General features: G+C 41.7%; 1 protein-coding gene across 1 annotated transcript; it reads right to left on the reverse strand.

Annotated features, from left to right (window-relative positions):
* Positions 1-467: 467 nt before the first annotated feature.
* LOC140076149 (carboxypeptidase O-like) lies at positions 468-25,348 on the reverse strand. The gene is made up of 8 exons (XM_072122657.1): positions 25,340-25,348; positions 25,107-25,208; positions 23,109-23,213; positions 22,154-22,264; positions 5,475-5,565; positions 4,761-4,963; positions 3,671-3,755; positions 468-813 (listed from the first exon to the last, which is right to left on the reverse strand). Exons 1-8 carry the CDS (start codon positions 25,346-25,348, stop codon positions 542-544), a joined length of 978 nt encoding a protein of 325 aa, XP_071978758.1. The 3' UTR covers positions 468-541.
* Positions 25,349-26,047: the final 699 nt, after the last annotated feature.

Genomic DNA, 26,047 nt, shown 5'->3' on the forward strand with positions numbered 1-26,047 from the left:
ATGGACAAATTGGCATCAACATTGGGGGACGATAAACAATTCTGACATTTATTTACAGGTCCAAAAGATTTTGGAATTATGAATTATGCAGTGTATTTAATTGATGTCAAAAACACACTCCATATAGAGTGTTGATACAATAAAATATCTGAAAGAAAAGTACATTTTTATTTCTTTACAGTGAAATTTTACAGTTTTAAGCAAGTAGCTGTCTGTGTGCAGCTTTTGAGTTGGGCCATAATTGTCATTTATCCCCTATCCACAGAATAGGGAATGTCTGATCATGAAGGCTCCCACTGTTTGGTTGTCTTGGGGCCCATTTCAGAAGTCCCATTGCAGTCTACGGCGCACAGATTGAAAACTCATCCTTTACTCCATTACATATCAATGGGAGCTCCAGTAAGTTGAAGCCAGAAGTGTGCATTGTAGGGTTGATAAGTGGGACTTCTCGCTGTCAGATCCTGTGAATAGGGGATAAATGTTGATTTTGGGAACACCTATGTTATATCTATTGACAGCGTGCAGGTTATTTTCAATCATATCAATATAGAGAACAGTATGTGCCAATGATTATTGAAACGATCAGATTTATCCATAAAGTGTCAGAGAAAATACTTGATGCACTGTTAAAATGTTTTTCATTTAGATAGTCAACAATGGATAAGATCCCATCCATAACTTCTTCACATGTAGGTTCAATCTGGTCTTCAGGAAGAACAAATCCATAAGTTCCATTATCTCTTAGCTCAAATGTATAAGTCAAAGGAATTCCTAAATCTGTAGCCCAATCCATTGAAGAACCAGCATTACTATCTGTTTAAAACAATAATAAAAGAGGAAGTGTTAGCCCCTATCCTACAACTAGTAATACAATATACAATACAATATACAATAATTCTCACAAATTTTATGTCAAAAAGACATAATTCTATGTATAAACATATGTATACAGTACATGACAGAGTACGCTCACTTTAACTTCATTGCAATTTTCAGCAATACCATAAACTATATTTATACATATAAAGCTGAGGGTATGGAGTTATGTATGTATGTCCGCTAAAGGAATCTGGCAATCACGTTTACAATCACCAAATTTTTTACAGCCAATGCCTGTGACTCAGGAAATGTCAGAATAGGTTTGTACTTTCCAAAATACACTTATTAACAACCATATACTGGAGCCATTGTCTCCTGGCTGCTGTGACAGTTAAAAGCTGAGCTGTGATTGGTTGCTATTTTGCCACAAACCATTAATATGAGCTCTGAGGTTTAATTGGTTACCATCGGCAATGAGTATAAGACAGCTTATGTGTGTGGTAACATGGTGAGAGATAGAGAGAGACATAGACAGACAGTCAAAGACAGACAGAAGGAAACAGAGAGGCAGTCTAACAGAGACAGTCAAAGATAGACAGAAAAATACAGTCAAAGACAGACAGCGAGAGATGGCCAAAGACAGACAGAGAGGAACAGTCATAGAGAGACAGTTAAAGACAGACAGAGACATTCAGAAAGAGAGATGGTCAGAAAGAGAAAGAGATACAGATAAAATATTTTTTGTTAACCCATTTCATTTTGTAACTATCCTGGGAAATGCTACAGCTAGTATATATACATATCTGCATAACACAAATATACACTGTGGTTGGAATGAAAGATCTCACATTTGGACACATAAGACCAAAGCACAAATTTCCACTTGCCTTATGTCCATTTCTTGTGTTCTTTAGCCTAAACTGGTCTCATCTGCTTGTTGCCAGGTCCTTAGCAGTGGTTTCCTAGCAGCTATTTTACCATGAAGACCTGCTGCACACAGCCTCCTCTTAACAGTTGTTGTAGAGTTGTGTCTGCTGCTAGAACTCTGTGTGGCATTGACTTGGTCTCTAATCTGAGCTGCTGTCCACCTGCGATTTCTGAGGCTGGTGACTCAGATGAACTTATCCTCCACAGCAGAGGTGACTCTGCTTCCTTTCCTTGGTTGGTCCTCATGTGAGCCAGTATCTTTAAAGTGCTTGATGGTTTTTTCGACTGCACTTGGGGACACTTTCAACGTTTTCCCAATTTCTTCTACTCACTTCAAGTAATGATTGCCGCTCGTTTTTCTTTGCGTAGCTGCTTTTTTTTTTTAGCCATAATACAAATTCTAACAGTCTATTCAGTAAGACTATCAGCTGTGTATGCACCTGACTTTTGCACAACAAAACTGAAGGTCCCAACCCCATTTATAAGGCAAGAAATCCCACTTATTACACCTGAAAGTCACCTGTGATGTGAAAACCTTTTCTGGTGACTACTTCTTGAAGTTCATCAAGTTAATGCCAAGAGTGTGAAAAGCAGTTATTAAAAGAAAAAGGTGGCTTTAATTGCTTTAATTAGTTATGGGTATGACATTTTTTTTTTAAAGTCAATAACCAAGTATCAAGCATGGTTCAAGCTCATGTACACATATCTTTGATTGTATTGCTGACAATACAGAGACAAAGATAGAAAGTCAAAGACAGACAGTCAAAAGGAGACGGAGAAAGACACTCAAAGACATACAGAGAGAGGCATTCAAAGACAGACAGAGAGAGATAGAGACAGCAAAGTACAGAAAGTCAAAGAGAGACAATCAATGGCAGAGAGAGACTGTCAAAGACAGAGACAGAGAGAGTAAATGGAGGGCTGGTGTTGGATGCGTTAATGTGGGGATCCACAGGTATGCATCAACGTGGCCAATAGGAGGGGGAGACAGAAAGCGCAAAGGATTCAAGTGTATTGTTTGATAAGGAAATATATATAATAGAATGTCTCTCACCTGGTTCAGTGAAAGATAGAGCGTAAAATAGATGGAGGGACTGCTGCCGACGGGACTCAGGTCCGGGCAAACCAGAGTTGACGGACTTGGCTGTGTGCTGAAGAACCACGAGGAGTTGTCCCGTTCTGGAGGCGCTGTCCCAGTCTATTATCTGAGTGTGACAGCGCCTCCAGAACGGGACAACTCCTCGTGGTTCTTCAGAGACAGAGAGAGTGACAGTCAAAGTCAGACAGTCAAAGTCAGACAAAGTTAGAAAGTTAAAAAACAAACAGAGAGGGACAAAGAGAGACAGACAGTTAAAGACAGTCAGAGAGACAGTCATAGAGAGACAGTCAGAGAGAGAGAGATACATATAAAATATTTTTTGCTAACCCATTCTATTTTGTTAAAGCTAAGAGCAGTTCTTTACTATTCCAGGCAATGCTGTGAGCTACAGCTAGTACATATATAAAGATATTTATATATAAATCTCAAACAAGTGTAATTGTTTTAATTAGTGAGGGGTGTGACACTTTGGGTATGTTTGTGGTATGAGTTTAATTCAACCAAGGTCTTTAATTAAGGATGCACCATTTAAACCATTTAAGGCCAATCCCCTCTTTTTAAAAAATGCTTGCCAATAAGCAAGTATCAAGCATCCCAGGTTCACATCTCTATGAACTATGATTGCATTGCTGTACTTATTCTGGTAACTTCAGATAGAACACATTTTTTCTTCAATGCTTTACTTGTTTAAACTACCTAAAGTGATATTCTTTAATAAACTTGAGAAAGGAGCTTCTCATTCTTCGAATAAATGTAAAAAAAACAAACAAATGCTGTGCCAGCTCAAAGTACATAATAAATTAAATCTGGACTACATATACTTACATAACACATGAGAAGCAGGACCAACCGTATACTGAACACCATGAACTTCTGCAATCTTTGAAGCTGAAGTCTGCCCAACAGAGAACTGTGAAAACAATATTTGCAATGTGAAATTGCAATTCATGATGGGCGCTTTTGAGAGCATAAGCTCTTGGATGTGGAGGATTGTTGCATATATAAAAACTTTTCACCCCAACTGTTTTTTACAGTGTTTCAATTTGTAAATATTAGCTGAAATATAGGTTTTGCTTGGTGCAAATATAAATATTTTATTTCTTAAGATAATTTTGTTTTGCTACAAAGTTACCTGAGGTGGACAATACTTCCTAGCGGTAGCCAAGAGAAATGCAATCATTAGGTCGTTGACTTTTAAGAAAAATAAAGGTTTGCAGGAGAAAACATTTTTTCAGCATCATTAACGGGACAATAGGTTGGATGAAGTTGATTATCTCCATAATTTTCCACATTTTTAATACATGGAAATGCCCAATTCATTTACTGAAAATGCCCCAATATTTTATTACTCTTGGCAAAGGGATTTATATTTTATCCAAGCATCAAGGGCATTCTTTTCTAGATTAGCAGATCATGTTGCTTTCATGGTCCAGCGTGGTAGTATCACCCAGAGAATCAACTTTGAAATGAAATTTAAAATGATTGTATAATGTCATGGAGTGGAGAGTTAAGATCTGAAGTCAAGCTCTCCCTGCCTCAGAATTCCCCCTTCTTTGTATTTGTGGAGAACTCTAACCATATCCAAGTGTGGTGAATGGCGTTTATCACAGCAGAGAGGTGGGCAGAGCTTTACATTTTTGCATGACTTTATTCATCCAATTTGCATCTCACTTCAAACCATGCAGAACCATGAAAGAATATTTTAGCCTCATCCGTAAGGTATTAAACTGCTTGACAACATAATGGTAGTTCCCTCTGACAAGGTAAAGGTCTACTGGCAGGTTCCATTTAATTCTTTTCAGTCAACAGGCATGAGCTATAATAACAAGTCACCTACACCAACATTAATATAAACTTCTAGTAAATAGATTATTATTCATATTATAGCTGGTGATCATCTGAATTCTTCCTTTACCATTTCATTATGATTGACTGATAGATCTTCGGTGTAGCCATAGGGAAGAAGAATATACTGTCCATATGAGTGTATTGTCAGGTAGGCCAATATATCAGATTTCAAATTGCTCACTAATTTTGACAAAGCTTTGGCCTCAGGTTCTGATGTAGGTCCAGATCCACAGAATGTATTGCTGCTGCAGTTTCTCGAGGCACCGATTGCTAGATTAAAACATAAAAAGTCAGGAACTGAAGAAGAGTTCATACATTACCAGGTAACGTAATTGTTTAAACCTAGTTTCTCCTAAATAAATAGTAACTATAGGACCATGTGTAAATTGAATATAAGGTGTACTCTTGTGTAAAGTATTCATTATGACTAGAAATAAGTGAAAAATTTGATTTGGCCGCGTTAACAAATTTTAACAGCTATTGATATGGAATGAAAATTAAAGGATTTCCTGTTGTAGTGATATCTTAACACTAAATGGGCATTCAGATTTCAGCTACAAATTTGTATCAGTGGGATATATATGGTCATTCTTTTGGAATGCAATATGCTGGACCCATTGTATTCCAAGTAAACAATAGGTTTGTAAAGTGTGGACATAACCTGAAGGTCTGCTGACAATAAATGTGATTCAGACCTTGGAAATACTTGCTTATTTTTTTATAATATACACATCTTTTTGTTAATGCATATGTAACATACTTTATATGATATTAGACTTACAGCACCAGCTCGAATTAAAGTTTCTGTTGAGGTCCACCCCATAGCAATTTCCATTTTCATATGGTGATCGAGATTTTCTCCAAAGGCGATTCTATATATGAAAAAGATCTATGAAATTACATGGATGAAGCTTAAAACACATGACACATCTATTTCTCAGTTTGTTTATTAGGTTTGCATGGCGTGATGATATGTTGAATTAACATTAATTATAACTAACATTAGTGGTTCCACTCACTTTTAAAAGTATATAAAAGTATACATGGCTTCCTACCAGCAAACTATATTGAATCTCGGGGCATTGTAATCTGCTTTCTGCACCTCTACCACCCACTTCAGCCTTCCTCATACTGCTATCAGCTGACCTCATGCTCCAAGCAAATCTCTGTCAGCTCATGATGCAGGTGGGATGCAGGTGGGAGGCTCATTGTAATGAATACTGTGTAAATATGCCACTATGTAAAAATGCCATATATAGCAATACAGTAGTATTGCAGTATATGGTAGGAACAATCAGACCATATACCGTTAAAATACCCTAGATGGTCTAAAAAATAGGGGGAAAAAAAGTTAAAAAATAATAGAAAAACATCAAAATTCAAATCACCCTCCTTTCCCTAGAACCGATATAAAACCTAATATAGAGTAAAAATCACCAACATGTTAGGTATTACTAGTTATGAGGGAGTATACTCGTCCGAGCTTGCAGATGGCAACATCTGAAAGTTGTTCTCTACACATATTGTTCTTCAAATACTATTGCGGAGAACACCGTTCTGCACGCGTGTCTCCGGAGCAGATCGCAGATGTTCCGGAGACATGCGTGCAGAACAGTGTTCTCCGAAATAGTATTTGAAGAACAATATGTGTGAAGAACAACTTGCAGATGATTATAAACATTTAATTTAATTCACATTTACATTTAATTCATTTGCCACTTGTAAACATTTCTTAAATTGCATGTTATTAAAAACAAATGTTCCAATGTGAAGATAATTTCTCATAAATGTTGCCATGTTGTCCCTTAGACACTTTGGCAGCGGTGGCTAGACATGCACTGTTGATTCATGCCTGACCACCTGGCTTCAGCAATCATTACCACAGGATGGTTGTAGGACATGCAGTAACTCCTGGACATTTCATATACAAACACCCTTTTGTTTCTTTGTGCAATCCTTCCAGCAGGTTGCCGTAACTGGTTTCTAAGGGACCATATCACCACATTTATGAGAAATTATCTTCACCCAGGTACATTTTTTTAATAACTTCTAATTGAAGAAATATTTACGGTATATATGGTAGATTAATGAAACAGAATGTGAATGCCCAGATGAGAATACCCCTTTAACCCCTTAAGGATACAGGGTTTTTTTGCTAATTTCTCGCTCTCCACCTTCAAAAATCCATAACTTTTTCATTTTTCCGTGTACAGACCTGTGTAAAAGCTTATTTTGTGCGTAACACATTTTACTTTCCAGTAATGTTATTTATTTTAACATGCCATGTACTGCGAAGTTGAAAAAAAATTCCAAATGTGGAAAAATTAAAAAAAAAACGCATGTGCGTCATGTTCTTGTGGGCTCAGTTTTTCCGACTTTGACTGTGAGCTCAAAATAGCACCTCTACTTTATTCTTTGGTTCGGTGCGATCGCGGTGATACCAAATTTATACCGGTTTTACAGTGCTGAACATTCTATCACTTTAAGCATTGCCTTCTATGTATTATCATGATTCACTGTCTCAAGGAGTCTCCATACTATTATGATAAATATTATATATTATAATTAGAGATGAGCGAACATACTCGTCCGAGCTTGGTGCTCGTTCGAGTATTAGCGTACTCGAAACTGCTCGTTGCTCAGACGAATACTTTGCCCGCTCGAGAAAATGGCATCTCCCGCCGTTGTGATTTTTGGCGGGCAGAAACAGAGCCAATCACAAGCCAGGAGACTCTGCACTCCACCCAGCATGACGTGATACCCTTACACGTCGATAGCAGTGGTTGGCTGGCCAGATCAGGTAACCCTGGAATAGACTAGCCCCTGCCCGCGCTGCTCACATCATTCTCTGTCTGGAACTCACAAGAAAACAGAAGTATGCCAAAGGACCAAAAAACTTTTATTGATATATAATTTACACCACAACACAAAAAAACCATAAAAACATTTAAAAGTGTGAACAACAAACAAACAAACAATCCAGCAAGGGTGACCGTGCTGGTCACCCCTACAAACCACCAACACCCCCCTAGCCGCACAAAATCCAGAAATGTATCTTATAGTGGATGAGATATCCAGTGTGTGTGGTCAAAGCTCATAATCCCGGGAGAATCAGCAAAAAGTAAACCAGCAATCCTCCAACAGAACAATCTATAAGCAAGTGCAATGAGGTATATGTACAAGATGGATACACATATCTACCTGCTGCAACCGAGATAGACGCAAAGGGGAGGTGAGGGGAAGCTGGGGCACACAGCCCCACGCGTATCGCCACCCAACTGGCTTCCTCAGGGGTCATTTCTGGATTTTGTGCGGCTAGGGGGGGCGTTATTTCAGGATGGGGAGCTGGTGGTTTGTAGGGGTGACCAGCACTATCACATGCTAGGTCCCCTTGCTGGATTGTTTGTTTGTGTGTTGTTCACACTTTTAAATGTTTTTATGTTTTTTTTGTGTTGTGGTGTAATTTATATATCAATAAAAATTGTTTATACTTTACCTTTTTTTGGTCCCTTGGCATACTTCTGTTTTCTTGTGAGTTCAATAGTTTATATGTATAGCCTTGACCCTCATTATACTCATCCTAGGTGTGCTAGTCCCGCTTTTTTCGTTCCTGTGTATTCATTCTCTGTCTGGATGCCGCTAGGGAGAGAGCTGCTGCTGGTCAGGGAAAGCGTTAGGGTGTTCTATTAGAATAGTGTTAGGCAGGAGTGATTCTACAAGAACCCAACAGCCCTTTTTAGGGCTACAAAAACCTTTTATTTTACTTTTTTTTGGTTTGCCTGTGGCTGGGCTTGCTGCCATTAGCAGTGCAGCTAGTACCATATTGTGAGTAATTTGCAGGGAGACTTGCTACCGTTGTGTTTAGTTCTTAGGCCCCTTCCACACTAGCGTTGCGTTTCACGTCAGGGTGCAATGCGTGAAAAACTGGCGTTTTTGGCTGCGTTTTTGTTCCACTTTTCCTTGGAGTAATTAGCGTTTTTGCGTTTTTCACGAGCGTGTTGTTAGCGTTTTTTTTGCGTTTTCGGCGCATTTTTCACGCGCGAGTCAATGGGAGACTCAAGCATTTTTCAAAGGGACCATGGTTTGGGATTAAAATGTGTTATTTAATTGAAAAATAATGTCTTCTGATAAGTTGCAAACATCTGCGATCTATTCTTCACTGTTCCCCGTGTATATTATCTCCCGACAAGTTAGCAGATGTGAAGAACAGTGAAGAATAGAATAAAAACAGTGAACACAGTGAACACAGGATCATTTAAGAGAAAAACACAGTGCAGAACACAGTGCAGAATAGATTACAGATGTTCGGCACATCTGCTTACTTGTCGGGAGATACGCGCGGAACGGTGCGCCCAAAATAGCATGTGAAGAACAATATATATGTGTGTGAATAACACATTGCAGATGTTTAAATACATCTGCAATGTGTTCTTCACACATATGGCAGATTTCATGCTAGGCTGCCTATCCCGTGACCCTCGCGTTCAAAGAATTTATTCCAGCACCGATTACTGGGTATTCACTCTCCTGTACAAGCAAAATCTTTCCACTCTAATCCCTGGAGAGGAAAGGAGTGTGAGAATGAATGAATACCAGCAGGCCCTGGTGCACAAGCTGAAACAGTATTTCCCTTCTGACAGCGTTAGCGGCAGAGGGCGTACTTCTGCGGTACAAGTAGCGAGGGAGAGTAGGCGACCAGGCAGCTTGTCCAGCACTGGCAGGGGTACGCTTTACAAGGCCTTTGCCAGTCCCCAGTCTCGGCAGAGTAGGGCTGATCTTTACAGAAAGATGGTGAGGGAGTACGTAGCTGACCATACCATCGTCCTGAATGATCACACAGCTCCCTACAACTACTGGGTTTCAAAGCTGGACATGTGGCACGAACTGGCGCTGTACGCCTTGGAGGTTCTTGCCTGTCCTGCCGCTAGCGTGTTGTCCGAGCGGGTTTTCAGTGCAGCTGGTGGCATCATCACTGATAAGCGTACACGCCTGTTGACTGACAGCGCTGACAGGCTGACGCTTATCAAGATGAATAAAGCCTGGATTTCTCAGGATTTCCATTCTCCACCAGGTGAAAGAAGCTCAACCTCAATAATGTATGCACTCCTCCTCCTCATTGTCCTCCTTCTCCTCCTCTTTGTACACTAAAGCAGAGGAAACTGGCTATTTTTTGCCAGGGCCAACTGGCTCTAGCTATAGTACTCTATGTATTTAATTTTTCTGGAGGGCCACCTACCCGGTCCTCTGTTTTAAACAATTTTTGGGAGTGCCACATACAGGCACTATCCAAATTAAATTGTCTCCATAGCAGCCTCCACATGTTGTCTTTTTAGCTGCCTCCACACGTTGTCTCCATTGCTACCTCCACACGTCATCGCCATAGCTGCCTCCCAAAGTCGTCCATATAGCTGCCTCCATACATGGTCTCCTTATCAAACGAACTGTGTCAGGCAGAATTTTGGGTTGTTTTCATGGCTTCCACATCAAACTTGTTAACTTTGTCACCACCCTGCTGTGTTATCCACAAAATATACTGGCAAACTTTTATCATTTACCGATATTATTTCAGCGCTTCTTGCGCATCTGTTTACATTCCCCTCACCTGCCATAACCCAAACTTATAAGAACGCTACTACACTTGATCTTATACAAAAGGTTCTTAGAAGTGCTGTTTGGGGAGTAGCCTAGAGACAGGGGCTTGGATTGGTGAAAGCTCGCCTGGCAGCGGAGCGCCAGCTCCATCCCAAGATCCAACTAACATAGTTTTAACTGCAGCACCTTTAATCTACTACTAGTTCACTGCCTCCATACATGGTCACCTTATCAAACGAGCTGTGTCAGGCAGAATTTTCAGGTGTTTCACCAGATACATAGTGGAATTGGCCCATCTGTCGCCGCCATGCTGGAAACCTGAAGTTGCAATCATAGCAGCGCAATATGGATGCCCCATACTGTCGTTCTTAATCATGGAACCATTTCCGTAAAAACAATGAAAAATAGAACCACTATGCTATTCCATTATTCCTAGGTGAAATATTCAAACGACCCGGCCTGCTTTGAAAATGATAATTTTTTCAAAGTTAACGCTTCTGGCCTCCAGGTCCATTTTGGGTGGGGAGGAGCCGAGAGACAGGGGCTTGGACAGGCGAAAGCTCGCCTGGCAGTGGACCGCCAGCTCCATCCCAAGATTGGGCAGCCTCAGAGGCATCCATGCATGCTGCCACTGCTGCTTCCTGTCCATTTTGCCTCCACGCTTCTCCTGCGTCCACCAATGTCTCATTTCAACTCTCTATACCCCAGACGCTGGAGCACGAGAGAATATGCAGCACATCATCCCCTTATCAAACGAGCTGTGTCAGGCAGAACTCGGCCCATCTGTCGCCACCATGCTGGAGACCTGAAGTTGCAATCATAGCAGCGCAATATGAATGCCCCATACTGTCGCTCTTAATCATGGAAGTCGTCTCCATGGCTGCCTCCACATGTCGTCCCCTTATCAAAAGAGCTGTGTCAGGCTCATTTTTCGGGTGTTTCACCAGATACATTATGGAACTTGGTCACTATGTCGCCACCATGCTGTGTTATCGACTAAATATACAGTCAACCTTTTGTTCACATAGGAAATCATTTCAGCGCTTCTTGCTCACCTCCTTTGGTTCCTCTCTGCCACCCATTGGTTTGAAGCCTGAGTCCATTTAGGGTATGTCGCCATGGCACTCTCTAGCCTGCCGCTGCTGCTGCTCCGTCTGCATGCCATCCCCTATAGTGTCAGGGTCAATTATTGGATGTTTTAGATGCTATCTAGCCTCATTCGGTCACTCTGTCATGGCCATGCTGTTGCCCATAATTTTGTCATAATGGTACGATTAAGCAGCCTCAGAGGCATCCATGCATGCTGCCCCTGCTGTTTCCTATCCATTTCCGTGGTGTTTCCATCCTTTTCTGAGGTTCCCAAGTGTTTGGCCAAGCTTCCCTGTGCAGACCCTTGGTCCCCTTGAAAAATGCTCAAGTCTCCCATTGACTTCAATGGGGCTCGTTATTCGAGACGAGCACTCGAGCATCGGGAAAAGTTCGTCTCGAATAACGAGTACTCGAGCATTTTAGTACTCGCTCATCTCTAATTATAATAATATAATTATAATATAATTATAATAATATAATATTAAGATAAATGTGTACCGTATTTTCCGGGCCATTAGGCGCACCGGAATATAAGGCGCAACAGTCCGATGCGCCTTATATATGTAATAATTCAATATATAAGGCGCATCGGCCTATAAGGCGCAGGGTCGGGGGCGTGGCGGAGGTCCGGGGGCGGAGCGGAGACCCGACGGGACGCGACGCCGAGAAGAGACGCGGCGACGCGGGGAAGGTGAGTGGGGAAGGTGAGGGGGAGGTGGAGGAGGGCAGCGGACCATACTTACATAGGTCCCCGCTACCGGAGACAGCAGATCTCCAGCGGGAACTGCAGACCACGCGGCAGAAGTTGTTCATGCCGCGTGGTCTGCAGTTCCCGCTGGAGATCTGCTGTCTCCTGTAGCGGGGACCTATGTAAGTAGGGACCGCTGCCCTCATATAGGGCGCACCGGACTATAAGGCGCACTTTGGATTTCCAAGGAAATCCAAGGCTTTTAAGTACGCCTTATAGTCCGGAAAATACGGTATATCCCGTTGAAATGGAGATAACTACATTAGTGTTCGGCTTCCGCCTCCCCCTCTAAAGTACATGTAGCCGTTACTTGTCTTATTGGTGCACAGTGAGACGCAGAAGGGAAGTAAGGCCCTGCAGCTGCCAAGATTTTAGATTCCTCATTGGCCCCTTTTGTAGGCTATAAAATTTTAGCTTTTCGTTATTGGGGCCATATGATGGTACTTTTTTGCTGGATGAGATGCTTTTTTCCAGTGTTACCATTTTGCCATTTTGGGGCTGGCATCCCATATTGTTAAAAATTTCTGAACTTTTTTTGAGGGAAGGAGTAGAAAAGCATAAATTGTGTTCTGGATTTTTTTTTCTGTTTTTTTGTGTTCACTGTATAGCATTACAAACATGTTGGGCTCTTGATGTATCCGGCGGGGTGCTGTTTACTTCTATGGTTGGCCCTGCCTGGCATAGAAATAAACCCAGCCGGCGACTTATCCCTTGTGAAAAGTTGCCAGCTGCAGCAAGTGCTCAGACACGGCGCCCCCCCCTTCACGCCTCACTGGAGTGAAGGTCGCGGATCGGGCTAAATAAGCGCAAGTGCTAGCAATGATGCTATTCTGAAGTACATATTTTTTTGAATCCTTTTTATTGCATTTTTTGTGTAATTTTTTAGTGGGTTTTTAATGTTTTTCTTTCAACTCTGTTCATCAAGCAGATTCAATAATCATCTTTTTTAATTCTACGGGTCTTACAGATGCAGTAATACTATATATTTGGGGTCCGTGTTATGATTTAGACTTTTTTTTTTTTGCTTTATATGTCTGTTATGGGTATTTTTATTAATTTATTTTTAAGAACTTTTTTTCTGTTTTATTAGTTCCACCATGTAACTAATTGATTGCTTGTTCATGATAGTACCGTGCAATACTGATGAGCAGGCATCATATATATTGGACGCAGAGCATTGAGGAGGAGACAGGCTTTTCTTACTTAATTAATCAGCCATATGCATTCATTTCTTCAATTGCACGTTATTAAAAAAAAATTCTTTGTGATGATAATTTCCCATACATGTATTTACATGGTTGGTTAGAAACAGAGGACAACTACAGGCCAATATCTCTTTTAAACAGTGATCTAAAAATATTTTCCTCTACTTTAGCCTCCAGACTGAAGTCAGGTATAAATGCGTTAATAAACTCAGACCAAGTTGGTTGTATGCCCAGAAAGCAAACTAGAGATGCCACCCACAGAATAATTAACCTGGTACAATTAGCAGGACTCCAGGGGTGACAGGGTGCACTGGTGATTCCTGGAGACGGTATTAATTCATTTTGGATTTTCCCTTATTTTTCAGAGATTAATTATGCACAAAAGCTTAGATGGGGCATACCTCTAAAAAGTTTTTAATAAGGAATGGGGTTAGGCAGGACTGCCCACTATCTCCATTAATATTTAATCTAATAATGGAGCCCCTTGCCAAAGCTATAAGACAAGATCAAGGGGATTAGCAAAGAGTCAGAGCATAAAATAGGTTTATATGCAAACAATGTAATTATTACTTGTTTAAACCCACTAACATCCTTAAAAGCTGTAAGAGAAATGATTGAAAAGTACTCCTGCCTATCATACTATAAAGTAAAGTAGTATCTTTTTTAATAAATGAAACAAGTGAGATTAAATACAAGATTAGTTCGGAATTTGCTTTAGAGTGGGCGCAAACTGATATGGTATATTTGGGAATTAGACTAGGTCCTACATTGGAATCAATTATCAATATGAACAGCTCTAATTTAGTTGATACATTAAAATTACTGGTTAAGAAACTACCTAATACATTATCATGGTTGGAAAGAATAAATGCTATAAAAAGGAATTTACTTCCAAAAATACTTTATTATCTTTGCTGCATTCCCCTGCTATTCCCTAAAAGACTGCTTAAGAAAATTCAAGATAATTTAATGCAATTTGTGTGGAACAACAATCCTCCAAGAGTTTCTAGACAAACACTATATGTTAATAGATGGTGGGTTGGGGCAAGCCTCCCCAATATATTAACATATCATCAGGCAGTAATCTTGGAGACCTGCAAAAAATGCTGGATAGATAGCCCTGCAGAGAATTGGATGCAGATAGAGGCGGATTATGCACGATATGAGCAACTAAAAGATTTGCTTATATTTATCAACTTAGACATAAAAGGAAAAAAAAAAGATCAACTCCTTTATACCACCAGAGCAATGATTAATGTATGGGAGGAACTCTGTAAAAAAAAAATATCATGGATGCAGAAAACAACTAGTTTTATCAGATATAAAACTGACCTTGTTAAGCAGATACATAACTAACTTAAATTTAAATAATTGGCAAAGATAAGGTATGTCCACATTAGCAGACATTTGAACAGAAGAGGGTATAAGTCCATTCCAATTCATAATAGAGAAGTTTCACATCCCCATCAGAATTCCTAACATATGTGAAATTGAAATCCTCTTTAAGGACTATTAGGAGCTCTATTTCAAAAATAAAGAGGTAAATCGATCTACCTTGTTTAGATTTCTAAAATCAAAAATTAAGTTTACAGGGGGGAACTTGATAGCCTATTCAGCGCTCCTGGACTCCCCTGGCAAAGGGAAACTTGGTTATATGATCAAGTGGGAACAAGATCTGGGGAGGTCCTTCTCTTTAGTAGAGTGGCTTAATGCCACCAGGATGGACAATAAAAATATTGCCTAATATTGTACTAATCATAATGAGACTTTATGTAAGTTACAGACAAGATGGTACAACCCCCCTGTGCGCCTTGCAAATATGTTTAGTGATTACTCTGATCCGTGCTGGAGACGGTGCAGACATTAAGCAAGCCTACTTCATATACCTTGGCGGTGCCCCAAGCTGAACATGTATTGGCTAAGTGTTGCCAAAATTATAGAACTAGTATACAGTATATAGCCCTTTACATTATTTCCAGAATTGTCAATACTAAATATTATTACAAGAAATTCGACAAAAAAAAAATGTGAATATAGCTGGGTAATCAATAAAATACTGACTGCTGCTAGAGTTACATTGATTAGAAAATCGAAGGCAGAAGCCTCCCCAACTATAGATGAGGTTATATCTCTGGTTAATTTTACATGGAAAATGGAACAATGTCTGTGGGAACAAGGTTAGAGATGAGAGAGCACTAAAATGCTCGGGTGCATTTTCCCGATGCTCGAGTGCTCGTCTCGAATAACGAACCCCATTGAAGTCAATGGGAGACTCGAGAATTTTTCAAGGGGACCAAGGGTCTACACAGGGAAGCTTGGCCAAACACCTGGAAACCTCAGAAAATGATGTAAACACCACGGAAATGGACAGGAAACAGCAGGGGCAGCATGCATGGATGCCTCTGAGGCTGCTTAATCGCACCATTATGCCAAAATTATGGGCAACAGCATGGCGATGACAGAGTGACCGAATGAGGCTAGATAGCATCTAAAACATCCAATAATTGACCCTAACACTATAGAAGACGGCATGCAGAGGCAGCGGCAGCAGCGGCAGGCTAGAGAGTGTCATGGCGACATACCCCAAATGGACTCAGGCTTCAAACCAATGGGTGGCAGAGAGGAACTAAAGGAGGTGAGCAAGAAGCGCTGTAATGATTTCCTATGTGAACAAAAGGTTGATGGTATATTTAGTCGATAACACAGCATAGTGGCGACATAGTGACCAAGTTCCATAACGTATTTGGTGAAACACACGAAAAATGAGCCTCACACAGCTCATTTGATAAGGGGATGACATGTGGAGGCAGCCATGGAGACGACTTCCATGATTAAAAGTGACAGTATGGGGCATCCATATTGCTTCTATGATTGAAACTTCAGGTCTCCAGCATAGCGGCGACAGATGCGTCGAGTTCCATTATGTATCTGGTGAAACACCCGAAAATTCTGCCTGACACAGATCATTTGATAAGGGGATGATGTGCTGTATATCCTCTTGCGTTCCAGCGTCTGGTGTATAGAGAGTTGAAAGTTGCGCATGGAGACATTGGTGGACGCTGTGGAGGATCGTGGAGGCGAAATGGACAGGAAACAGCAGGGGCAGTATGCATGGATGCCTCTGAGGCTGCCTGATCTTGGGATGGAGCTGGCGGTCCGCTGCCAGGTGAGCTTTCGCCTGTCCAAGCCCCTGTCTCTCGGCTCCTCCCCACCTAAAATGGGCCTGGGAGCCAGAAGCGTTTACTTTGAAAAAATTATAATTTTCAAAGCAGGCGGGGTCGTTTGAATATTTCACCTAGGAATAATGGAATAGCATAGCGGTTCTATTTTTAATAGTTTTTTCGGAAATGGTTCCATGATTAAGAGCGACAGTATCCATATTGCAACTTCAGGTCTGCAGCATGGCGGCGACAGATGCACCGAGTTCCATTATGTATTTGGTGAAACACCCAAAAATTCTGCCTGACACAGCTGGTTTGATAAGGGGACCATGTATGGAGGCAGTAAAGTAGTAGTAGATTAAAGGTGCTGCAGTTAAAACTATGTTAGTTGGATTTTGGGATGGAGCTGGCGGTCCGCTGCCAGGCGAGCTTTCGCCTGTCCTAGCCCCTGTCTCTCGGCTCCTCCCCAAACAGCACTTCTAAGAACCTTTTGTATAAGATCAAGTGTAGTAGTGTTCTTATAAGTTTGGGTTATGGCGGGTGAGGGGAATGTAAACAGATGCGCAAGAAGCGCTGAAATAATATTGGTAAATTATAAAAGTTTGCCAGTATATTTTGTGGATAACACAGCAGGGTGGTGACAAAGTTAACAAGTTTGATGTGGAAGCCATGAAAACAACCCAAAATTCTGCCTGATACAGCTCGTTTGCTAAGGGGACGATGAACGGAGGCAACTATATGGACGACTTTGGGAGGCAGCTATGGAGATGATGTGTGGAGGAAGCAATGGAGACAAGGTGTGGAGGCAGCTATAAAGACGACGTGTGGAGGCTGCTATGGAGACAATTAAATTTGATAGTGCCTGTATGTGGCAGTCCAAAAAAGTTTTCAAACCAGAGGAGCAGGTAGGTGGTCCTCCAGAAAAATTAAATTCTTAGAGTTCTATAGCTAGAGCCAGTTTGCCCTGGCAAAAAATAGCCAGTTTCCTCTGCTTTAGTGTACAAAGAGGAGGAGAAGGAGGAAAATGAGGAGGAGGAGTGCATACATTATTCAGGTTGAGCTTCTTTCACCTGGTGGCGAATGGAAATCCTGAGAAATCCAGGCTTTATTCATCTTGATAAGCGTCAGCCTGTCAGCGCTATCAGTCGACAGGCGTGTACGCTTATCGGTGATGATGCCACCAGCTGCACTGAAAACCCGCTCGGACAACACGCTAGCGGCAGCGCAGGCAAGAACCTCCAAGGCGTACAGCGCCAGTTCGTGCCACATGCCCAGCTTTGAAACCCAGTAGTTGTAGGGAGCTGTGTGATCATTCAGGACGATAGTATGGTCAGCTACGTACTCCCTCACCATCTTTCTGTAAAGATCAGCCCTACTCTGCCGAGACTGGGGACAGGTGACAGTGTCTTGCTGGGGTGACATAAAACTGGCAAAGGCCTTGTAAAGCGTACCCCTGCCAGTGCTGGACAAGCTGCCTGCTCGCCTACTCTCACTCGCCACTTGTCCAGCAGAAGTATGCCCTCTGCCGCTAGCGCTGTCAGAAGGGAAATAGTGTTTCATCTTGTGCACCAGGGCCTGCTGGTATTCATGCATTCTCACACTCCTTTCGTCTCCAGGGATGAGAGTGGAAAGATTTTGCTTGTACCGTGGGTCCAGGAGAGTGAATACCCAGTAATCGGTGCTGGAATAAATTCTTTGAACACGAGGGTCACGGGATAGGCAGCCTAGCATGAAATCTTCCATATGCGCCAGAGTCCCAACGCGCAAGAATTCACTCCCCTCACTGGCCTGACTGTCCATTTCCTCCTCCTCGAACTCCTCGAACTTCTCTTCTTCTGTCCATACACGTTGAACAGTGAAGGACTGAGCAATGCTCCCCTCTTCTGTCTCGCCAACATTCTCCTCCTCTTCCTCCTCATCATCCTCCACCTCCTCCGATATACGCTGAGAAACAGACCTGAGGGTGCTTTGGCTATCAACAAGGGAATCTTCTTCCCCTGTCTCTTGTGACGAGCGCAAAGCTTCTGACTTCATGCTGGCCAGAGAGTTTTTCAACAGGCCAAGCAGCGGCATCGCCGCTGACCATCTGTGTTGACTCCTCAAAGTTACTCAGCACCTGACAGATATCAGACATCCGCGCCCACTCCTCATTGTAGACTTGAGGAAGCTGACTGACCTTACTACCAGTTCTAGTGGATGTAGACATCTGGCAGTCTACAATCGCTCTCTGCTGCTGGTAAACTCTGGATAACATGGTTAATGTTGAATTCCACCTCGTGGGCACGCCGCACAACAGTCGGTGAGCGGGCAGTTGGAAGCGGCGCTGCGCTGCCCTGAGAGTGGCAGCATCTGTGCTGGACTTCCTGAAATGCGCACAGATGTGTCAGTCTGCGGAGTTGCAGAGCGGCCACCAGGTTACGGCCGTTGTCACACACAACCATGCCTGGCTTCAGGTTCAGCGGTTCCAGACACATATCAGTCTGCGCCGTGATGCCCTGTAATAGCTCTTGGGCGGTGTGCCTTTTATCGCCTAGGCTCAGCAGTTTGAGCACCGCCTGCTGTCGCTTAGCGACGGCACTGCTGCTGTGACTAGAGCTACCGACTGATGGCGCCATGCCCACGGATGTTAATTCAGAGGAGGAGGTGGAGGAGGGGTGGGAGGAGGAGGAGGCATAGTAGGCCTGAGAGACCTGGACCGAAGTAGACACCGCAATCCTCGGCGTCGGCAGTATATGACCAGCCCCAGGGTCAGACTTTTTCCCAGCCTCCACCAAGTTAACCCAATGTGCCGTCAGCGACATATAGTGGCCCTTCCCGGCAGCACTCGCCCACGTGTCCGTGGTCAGGTGGACCTTGTCAAAAACGGCGTTGGTCAGGGCACGGATGATGTTCTCTGACACGTGCTTGTGCAGGGCTGGGACGGCACATCGGGAAAAGTAGTGGCGGCCTAATACGGAGGGGCGGCCGCCGCCATGATGGTGCGAAAGGCCTCGGTCTCTACCAGCCTATAGGGCAGTATCTCCAGGCTAAGCAGTTTGGAGATGTGGACATTGAGGGCTTGGGCGTGTGGGTGGGTTGCACTGTAATTCCTCTTGCGCTCCAGCGCCTGGTGTATGGAGAGCTGAAGGCTGCGCATGGAGACATTGGTGGATGCTGTGGAGGATCGTGGAGGCGAAGGTGTGGTTTTCGCACGGGAGGTGTTTGGGCCGGGGTCTTGGGCAGGGGGCTGACTAGCAGAGGCAGCAGGTGACACAGGGGAAGGAGCAGTGGTGTGCCCGGCCGGAGATGAGCTGCCTTGGTTCCATTGAGTGGGGTGTTTAGCATTCATATGCGCATACTGGTGGTGGTTAAGCTGGTAGTGGTGGAACCCCTGCTGATCCTGGTGTGGCACAGGTTGCATAACACAGTCCGTCGGTCATCCGGTGTTTCTTTAAAGAACCTCCAGACTTCTGAAAATCTAGCCCTCGCCACGGGAGCTTAACTACGTGAAACATTTGGCGCTGATGCACCAGCTCTGGCCCTGCCTCTCCGTCTGGCCCTGACAACAACTTCACCACTGTCTGACAACCGTGTCTCCTCATCGTCCGACACCTCCTTACACACTTCTTCCACTATGTCAACAATGTCATCATCACCCACAGACTGCAACCGGTGGAAAACCTGGGTATCGGAAAAGGGCTCAGCAGCAACCGGACAAGTGGTTTGTTACTCTGGGAAGGGTCCAGAAAACAGTTCCTCAGAGTATGCCGGTTCAAATGCCAAATTTTCCTGGGAGAGGGCAGACTGGGGGGAGGTGGAGGAGTGCTGATTTCGAGGACATGGGTGGACTGCGTGGAAGACTGACTGGTGGACAAATGGCTAGAAGCATTGTCCGCAATCCACGACATCACCTGTTCGGACTGTTCTGGCCTCAACAGTGCTCTACCACGGGTTCCAGTAACTTGAGACATGAACCTAGGGAGTGTAGCTCCGCGGCGTTCCCCTGCTCCCTCATCAGCAGGTGGTGTCTCACCCCGCCCAGGACCACGGCCTCTGACCCCTCCAGTAGTGGGACGCCCACGCCCTCGTCCTCTACCTCTAGCCCTTGGGTTCAACATTTTCAAAATTAAAGTGTAAACTGTAAATTTCTTTTTTTTTTTTGTGTTTTTGTCTCACTTATGTGTTTGAGATGGATATGTGTGTCACTAAGAGCTATACAGAACGTTCGCAAGACTCCCTGCAAATTCGTCACAATATGGTACTAGCTGCACTACTAGTGCCAGCAAGGCCAGCCACAAGCAAATCAACAAAATATATATATAACACTATTGTAGGCCTAAGAAAGCCGGTTGGGTTCTTGTATGCCTAGTTTCTAACCTACACTGAAAGCACACAACAACTGGATTTTAAGTCACTTTAAGTTTTGGAAAAAAAAAAAAAAATCGTCAGACTGTGCCTAATTCAATCAAACCCCTAATAAATTGTCCCACTTAGGTGTTTGAGATGGATATTTGTGTCACTATGAGCTAAATAGAACGTTCCCAAGTCTCCCTGCAAATTCCTCACAATATGGTACTAGCTGCAATACTAGTGCCAGCAAGCCCAGCCACAAGCAAACAAAAAAATATATATAAATAACGCTATTCTAGCCCTAACAAGGGCTGTTGGGTTCTTGTAGATCCACTCCTGCGTAACAGTAAGCTAATATAACACCCTAACGCTATCCCTGCAGCAGCAGCAACTCTCTACCTAACGGCATCCAGACAGAGAATGATCTGAGCAGCGCGGGCAGGGGCTAGTCTATTCCAGGGTCACCTGATCAGGCCAGCCAACCACTGCTATCGAGGTGTAAGGGAACCACGTCATGCTGGGTGGAGTGCAGAGTCTCCTGGCTTGTGATTGGCTCTGTTTCTGGCCACCAAAAATCAAAACGGCGGGAGATGCCATTTTCTCGAGCTGGCGAAGTACTCGTCCGAGCAACGAGCAGTTACGAGTACGCTAATGCTCGAACGAGTGTGTTAGCTCATCTCTAAACAAGATATTATAAATACAAAGAATTTAGACAATCTGTGGAACCACTGGCCAGGTTATGAAAAGATTATTATGTAATTACTTATTGATGCTTAGTGGTAATAGAATATCTGTCAACTTCTATTTTTTCTTCTTTTCTTTCTCTCTGTCCTTTTTTCTCTTTTCTTCTTCTTTTTTTTTTTTTATCCTCATCATCTACTTTTCTCTAGGTGAATTGAACTTAGAAGGTAGATTATATAGTACACCATAATGGAAAGCAATTGGTGTTTTTCTTTTTTTTTGCAGATTGATAATTATGTATTGTGTATATTGGTATATTTGTTTTGTATACGATTACTTTTGCCAATAAATTAAGGAGAAAAAAAAAGAAACAGAGGACTCCTGCTGGAATGATTGTGCAAAGAAACAAACAGTTTGTGCATATGAAATTGCTGAGAGCTACTATGTGTCTCACAGCCATTCTAGAGTATCAAACACTGAATCCAGATGGCCAGGCACCTCAATATTACATGTCTGACCACTGCTGGGAGAGTGCAGTGGTGGTCGTATCCAAGGGCAAATTGTTTATAAGGAACAACATGGCACCAGTAATCAGAAATTATCATTTTGATACTATGTAAGCATAGAAGGTTGTTTAATTTATAATGGTTCTTACCGTAGTCCAGGAAAAAATAAAACCATCAATATTGAGGACAGGGACAATATAAAAGTCTATGTGCTTCAGAGCTTTATTTATTACAGGATTGTGGCTGTGATGTAGAAGTATCTGAAATATATAAAAGTCTATTCAAATATTTTTATGGAAACAAAATTTGACAGAAACTTTGGAGGAGAAGTTTATGAAAGAAATGTTAAAAACATATGAAAAAATATATCCCTATCCTCTACTAGGATCCTGCTAAGCATAAAATCTAAGGATTACAGACACCAGGGGCATATAAAATACGACAACAACTGAAACTGATGTTATATTGTTTTTTATGCTGACATACCAGTTATAACACAGTGTGTTAGGTTTGTTTTTTGCCGAAACATAGATAACTCTTTTGGACTGTCACTTTTCCTCCGCATCTCAAATAATTATGACCCTGATATTTATATCCCACAGGGTACTTCTTTCTTTCTAGGCGGATGTGAAAGCCATTATTTTATTGAACATTAGAGAATAAGTGGCACCCCAGGTGTTCAGTCACCAATTAGACTTCATTATGACCATGATGAAGTCACATTGGCAACAGAACACATGGGATGTCGCTCTCCTCACATCTTAGCGCCTTCCTCCTTGATTTTATCTCACTTGTGTATCTCTTCTTAGGATGTGCCATTGGTTCTCTTTGAATAGTTGAAATTGTACTATTTGCCTTCTGCACTTTTTTAGTTTTTTTTGTATTACAGTCTATTACTGTGTGTTGGCTATTACACCTTTGTTATACCTGGTTGTGCAGATCCTCTTTTGTATAGATTTACCAAATAAGCAACTAATGGTTTAATTTTAGTATTTTATAAAGATATAGAGATATTACCTTGATGATAATTTTTTTTAAAGTACATTAACAGCAGAATCTTCAGTAAAACTGAACCATAAATTGTAATGAGGAATATTTACGTACATCTCTAATAAACCATTGACAAAATGCCACTGAAATCCATTCCCGAGCATGAATTCCACAGTCCATAAATAGAATTTTCTTTTTTCTATCAGAAGGTGAACTGATCTAGAATATCAAAACACATGATAGAGGATGTTATATAATATAAAATCAATATATTCTAATTGTAAAGTGACAAACAGATATATTTCCTGGCGAAATGGGTGAACTTGAGAGGAGCAATTTGGTAAAAAAGCACACTCTTTTACAAATGCTGAAGAACAAGTAATAAAAAAATATCACCAAAGCTCAACTCTCCCTTCAAAACAAGGAAAATCCATAGACAATGGGCTTCAGATAAAATAAAGAAAGAAACAGTACTTTCAATTGAAGATCACATTCACCACTCCACCCTGTTCTGAAATGGAAGACTCTTAGTGCTTCAAGGCTTGGCAGTTACTCCCAGTCATAGTAAATGCTGTCAGTATTGATCCATTTAACTAAATCTTGCTTTCAGATGGAAAAAAACAGCCATAGAGCCTATGAAAAGGGAAACAAGCCAATCAAGCAGATCACCAAGGTTTAAGGAGATAGGTATTTATTATCGAAATACTCACAAACATCGATTAAAATGCGCATATAAAGTTTAAAAACGCCAGAGCACCTTGCCCAGTATGTGAGTACAGGCAATACCCGGGTTATGTACAAGATAGTTCCGGTGGTTTGTTTTTAATTTGAATTTGTATGTAAGTTGAAACTGTATATTTTATAATTGTAGATCTAGACAACATTTTTTTTTGCCCCAGTGACAACTGGAGTTTCAAAATAATTTTTTGCTGTAATTAGACTAAGGATTATCAATAAAGCTTCATTACAGACACCTTACAGGTGATCATTGCTGCCTGGGACTAAATTAAAGCATCCAGAGAGCTTTACCAGAGGTCACAGTGGGCAGGTCTTTAACTGTGGGTTGTCTGTAAGTCGAGTGTTCTTAAGTAGGGGACTGCCTTAAACCTTGGTGATCTACATGATTGGCTTGCCTCCCTCTTCATAAAATTGTGTTAAATGGATCAATGCTGACAGTGTATGCTATGACTGGCAGTAACTGCCAAGCCTTGAAGCACTAAAGAGCCTTTCATTTCAGAGCAGGGTGGAGTGGTGAATGTGATCTTCAATTGAAAGTACTGTTTCTTTCTTTATTTTATCTGAAGCCCATTGTCTATGGATTTTCCTTGTTTTAAAGGGAGAGTTGAGCTTTGGTGACATTTTTATATTCTAATTGTGACTACAAAAGTTTTAATTTTAAAGTACTTTTTAAAGGATTTCCAACTTACATGAAAAAGACTAAATGTGTAAGAATACTACAAATCAAAAATAACAAATGAAAAAAGCACCAGTATTTTGAGTATCAAATAGCTGTTTCAAGTACCTGGACATACACCACAAAGAGAACAAGGACTCAAGGGTCTGACCAGCAGTCGGGAAGTCCCACCTTTATTATTGCATATGGTGTCTGTAGACTTGGAGACCAACCAGACCTAGTCGGTGTCCTCAGACTGGACTGGTAATGGCCACTTATATCTTGGTCTTAGTTGTGAGATACCTGGGGTGAGGCCTGCTTCGTGAATTACTGCAATGCCCAGGATTAAGTTTGTCTGCACTGCCGCAGCACTGTGTTATGCCATCATGTCAATATGGACCAAAATCTCTGAGGAATGCTTCCAGCATCTTGTTGAATCTATGGCACGAAGAATTGAGGCAGTTCTGAAGGCAAAAGGGGGTCCAACCCGTTACTAGCATGGTGTACCTAATAAAGTGGCCGGTGAGTGTAGTTTTGATATATCACATATATAATACTTTAAATACAGAAGATGGGAATATACTATTATATTTCATAATAAATTGGTTGTCCTTTCAGTGAACCGTAACTTACAGAACATTCACTTTTAATTTTACTTTAAATGTTAAAAATATAATGTATTCACCCATACATCATGTTGAAGCAGAAAAACATCTTACTTTTAGATAATAAATGGGTCTGGTCTCATAGGTTGACCCCATATAATGTATTGTGACTAGATCTTTATGTGTTTCTTTGATTTGATCCATCCATTCATAGATCTGAAAACAAGGAACAGACAGATAAAAATGATTCTTGGAAGGTAGGGAGCAATGAATATTATTCCCATTTTTTAATCTGTTAAAACATGACTCATGATATGTTATTATGTTGCATAAATACTCTGTCTTACCTCATTCATTGGATGGTATTTTGTATAATCAAATGAAGACAGTGACCTTTTACGTGTGTGTTCAAACTGCTCATCTATTAGTTTTTGTACATCCTCTACCATTACACTAAAAGATAAAGAATTGATGTTTAATATGGTGGAATGCCGGTGTCTTTTCAAATTTATCATCAGCACTATCTAACAAAGCTTGTTTTGACATCTTTTTCTATAACAACAACACAACCGCCATGACTGTTAATTATCAATGCACATTCCCAATCGCTAAACATGCCAGAACCTATTATAGTAGGAGGCTACTATTACTATTGATGACCATAATACAATGCCGATGATGCATGCACATTATGCTGCCATTCTGCTATGTATTTAAATAAGTCCCTATGTAACAAAAACCTAATATTAACCCCTGTGGATGACATGGTTAGAGTTAAATACGTATAGGGTTATACAGACGACAAGAGATTTAGGGTTTAGCAGTATTGTTAGCTGTAGTTGAGTTAATGTGAAAAGATGGAAATAACCAACTTTCTGGCATGGAGCATAATGAGCGGACACTAGTACTTTGTACTACATTCTAAGTGGCCATCACTTTAGACTGTAGTAAAAACAACTAGTGAGTAAATGGCTAGGTCTCAAGTACAAAGAAAACGGACCCATCCCAGATCAGCTGCCATCATGCGAACCCTTTATTTTAAATGTATGTTTGTA

The sequence above is a fragment of the Engystomops pustulosus genome, chromosome 8, assembly GCF_040894005.1.
Source record: "Engystomops pustulosus chromosome 8, aEngPut4.maternal, whole genome shotgun sequence".
Classification (NCBI taxonomy): Eukaryota; Metazoa; Chordata; class Amphibia; order Anura; family Leptodactylidae; genus Engystomops; species Engystomops pustulosus.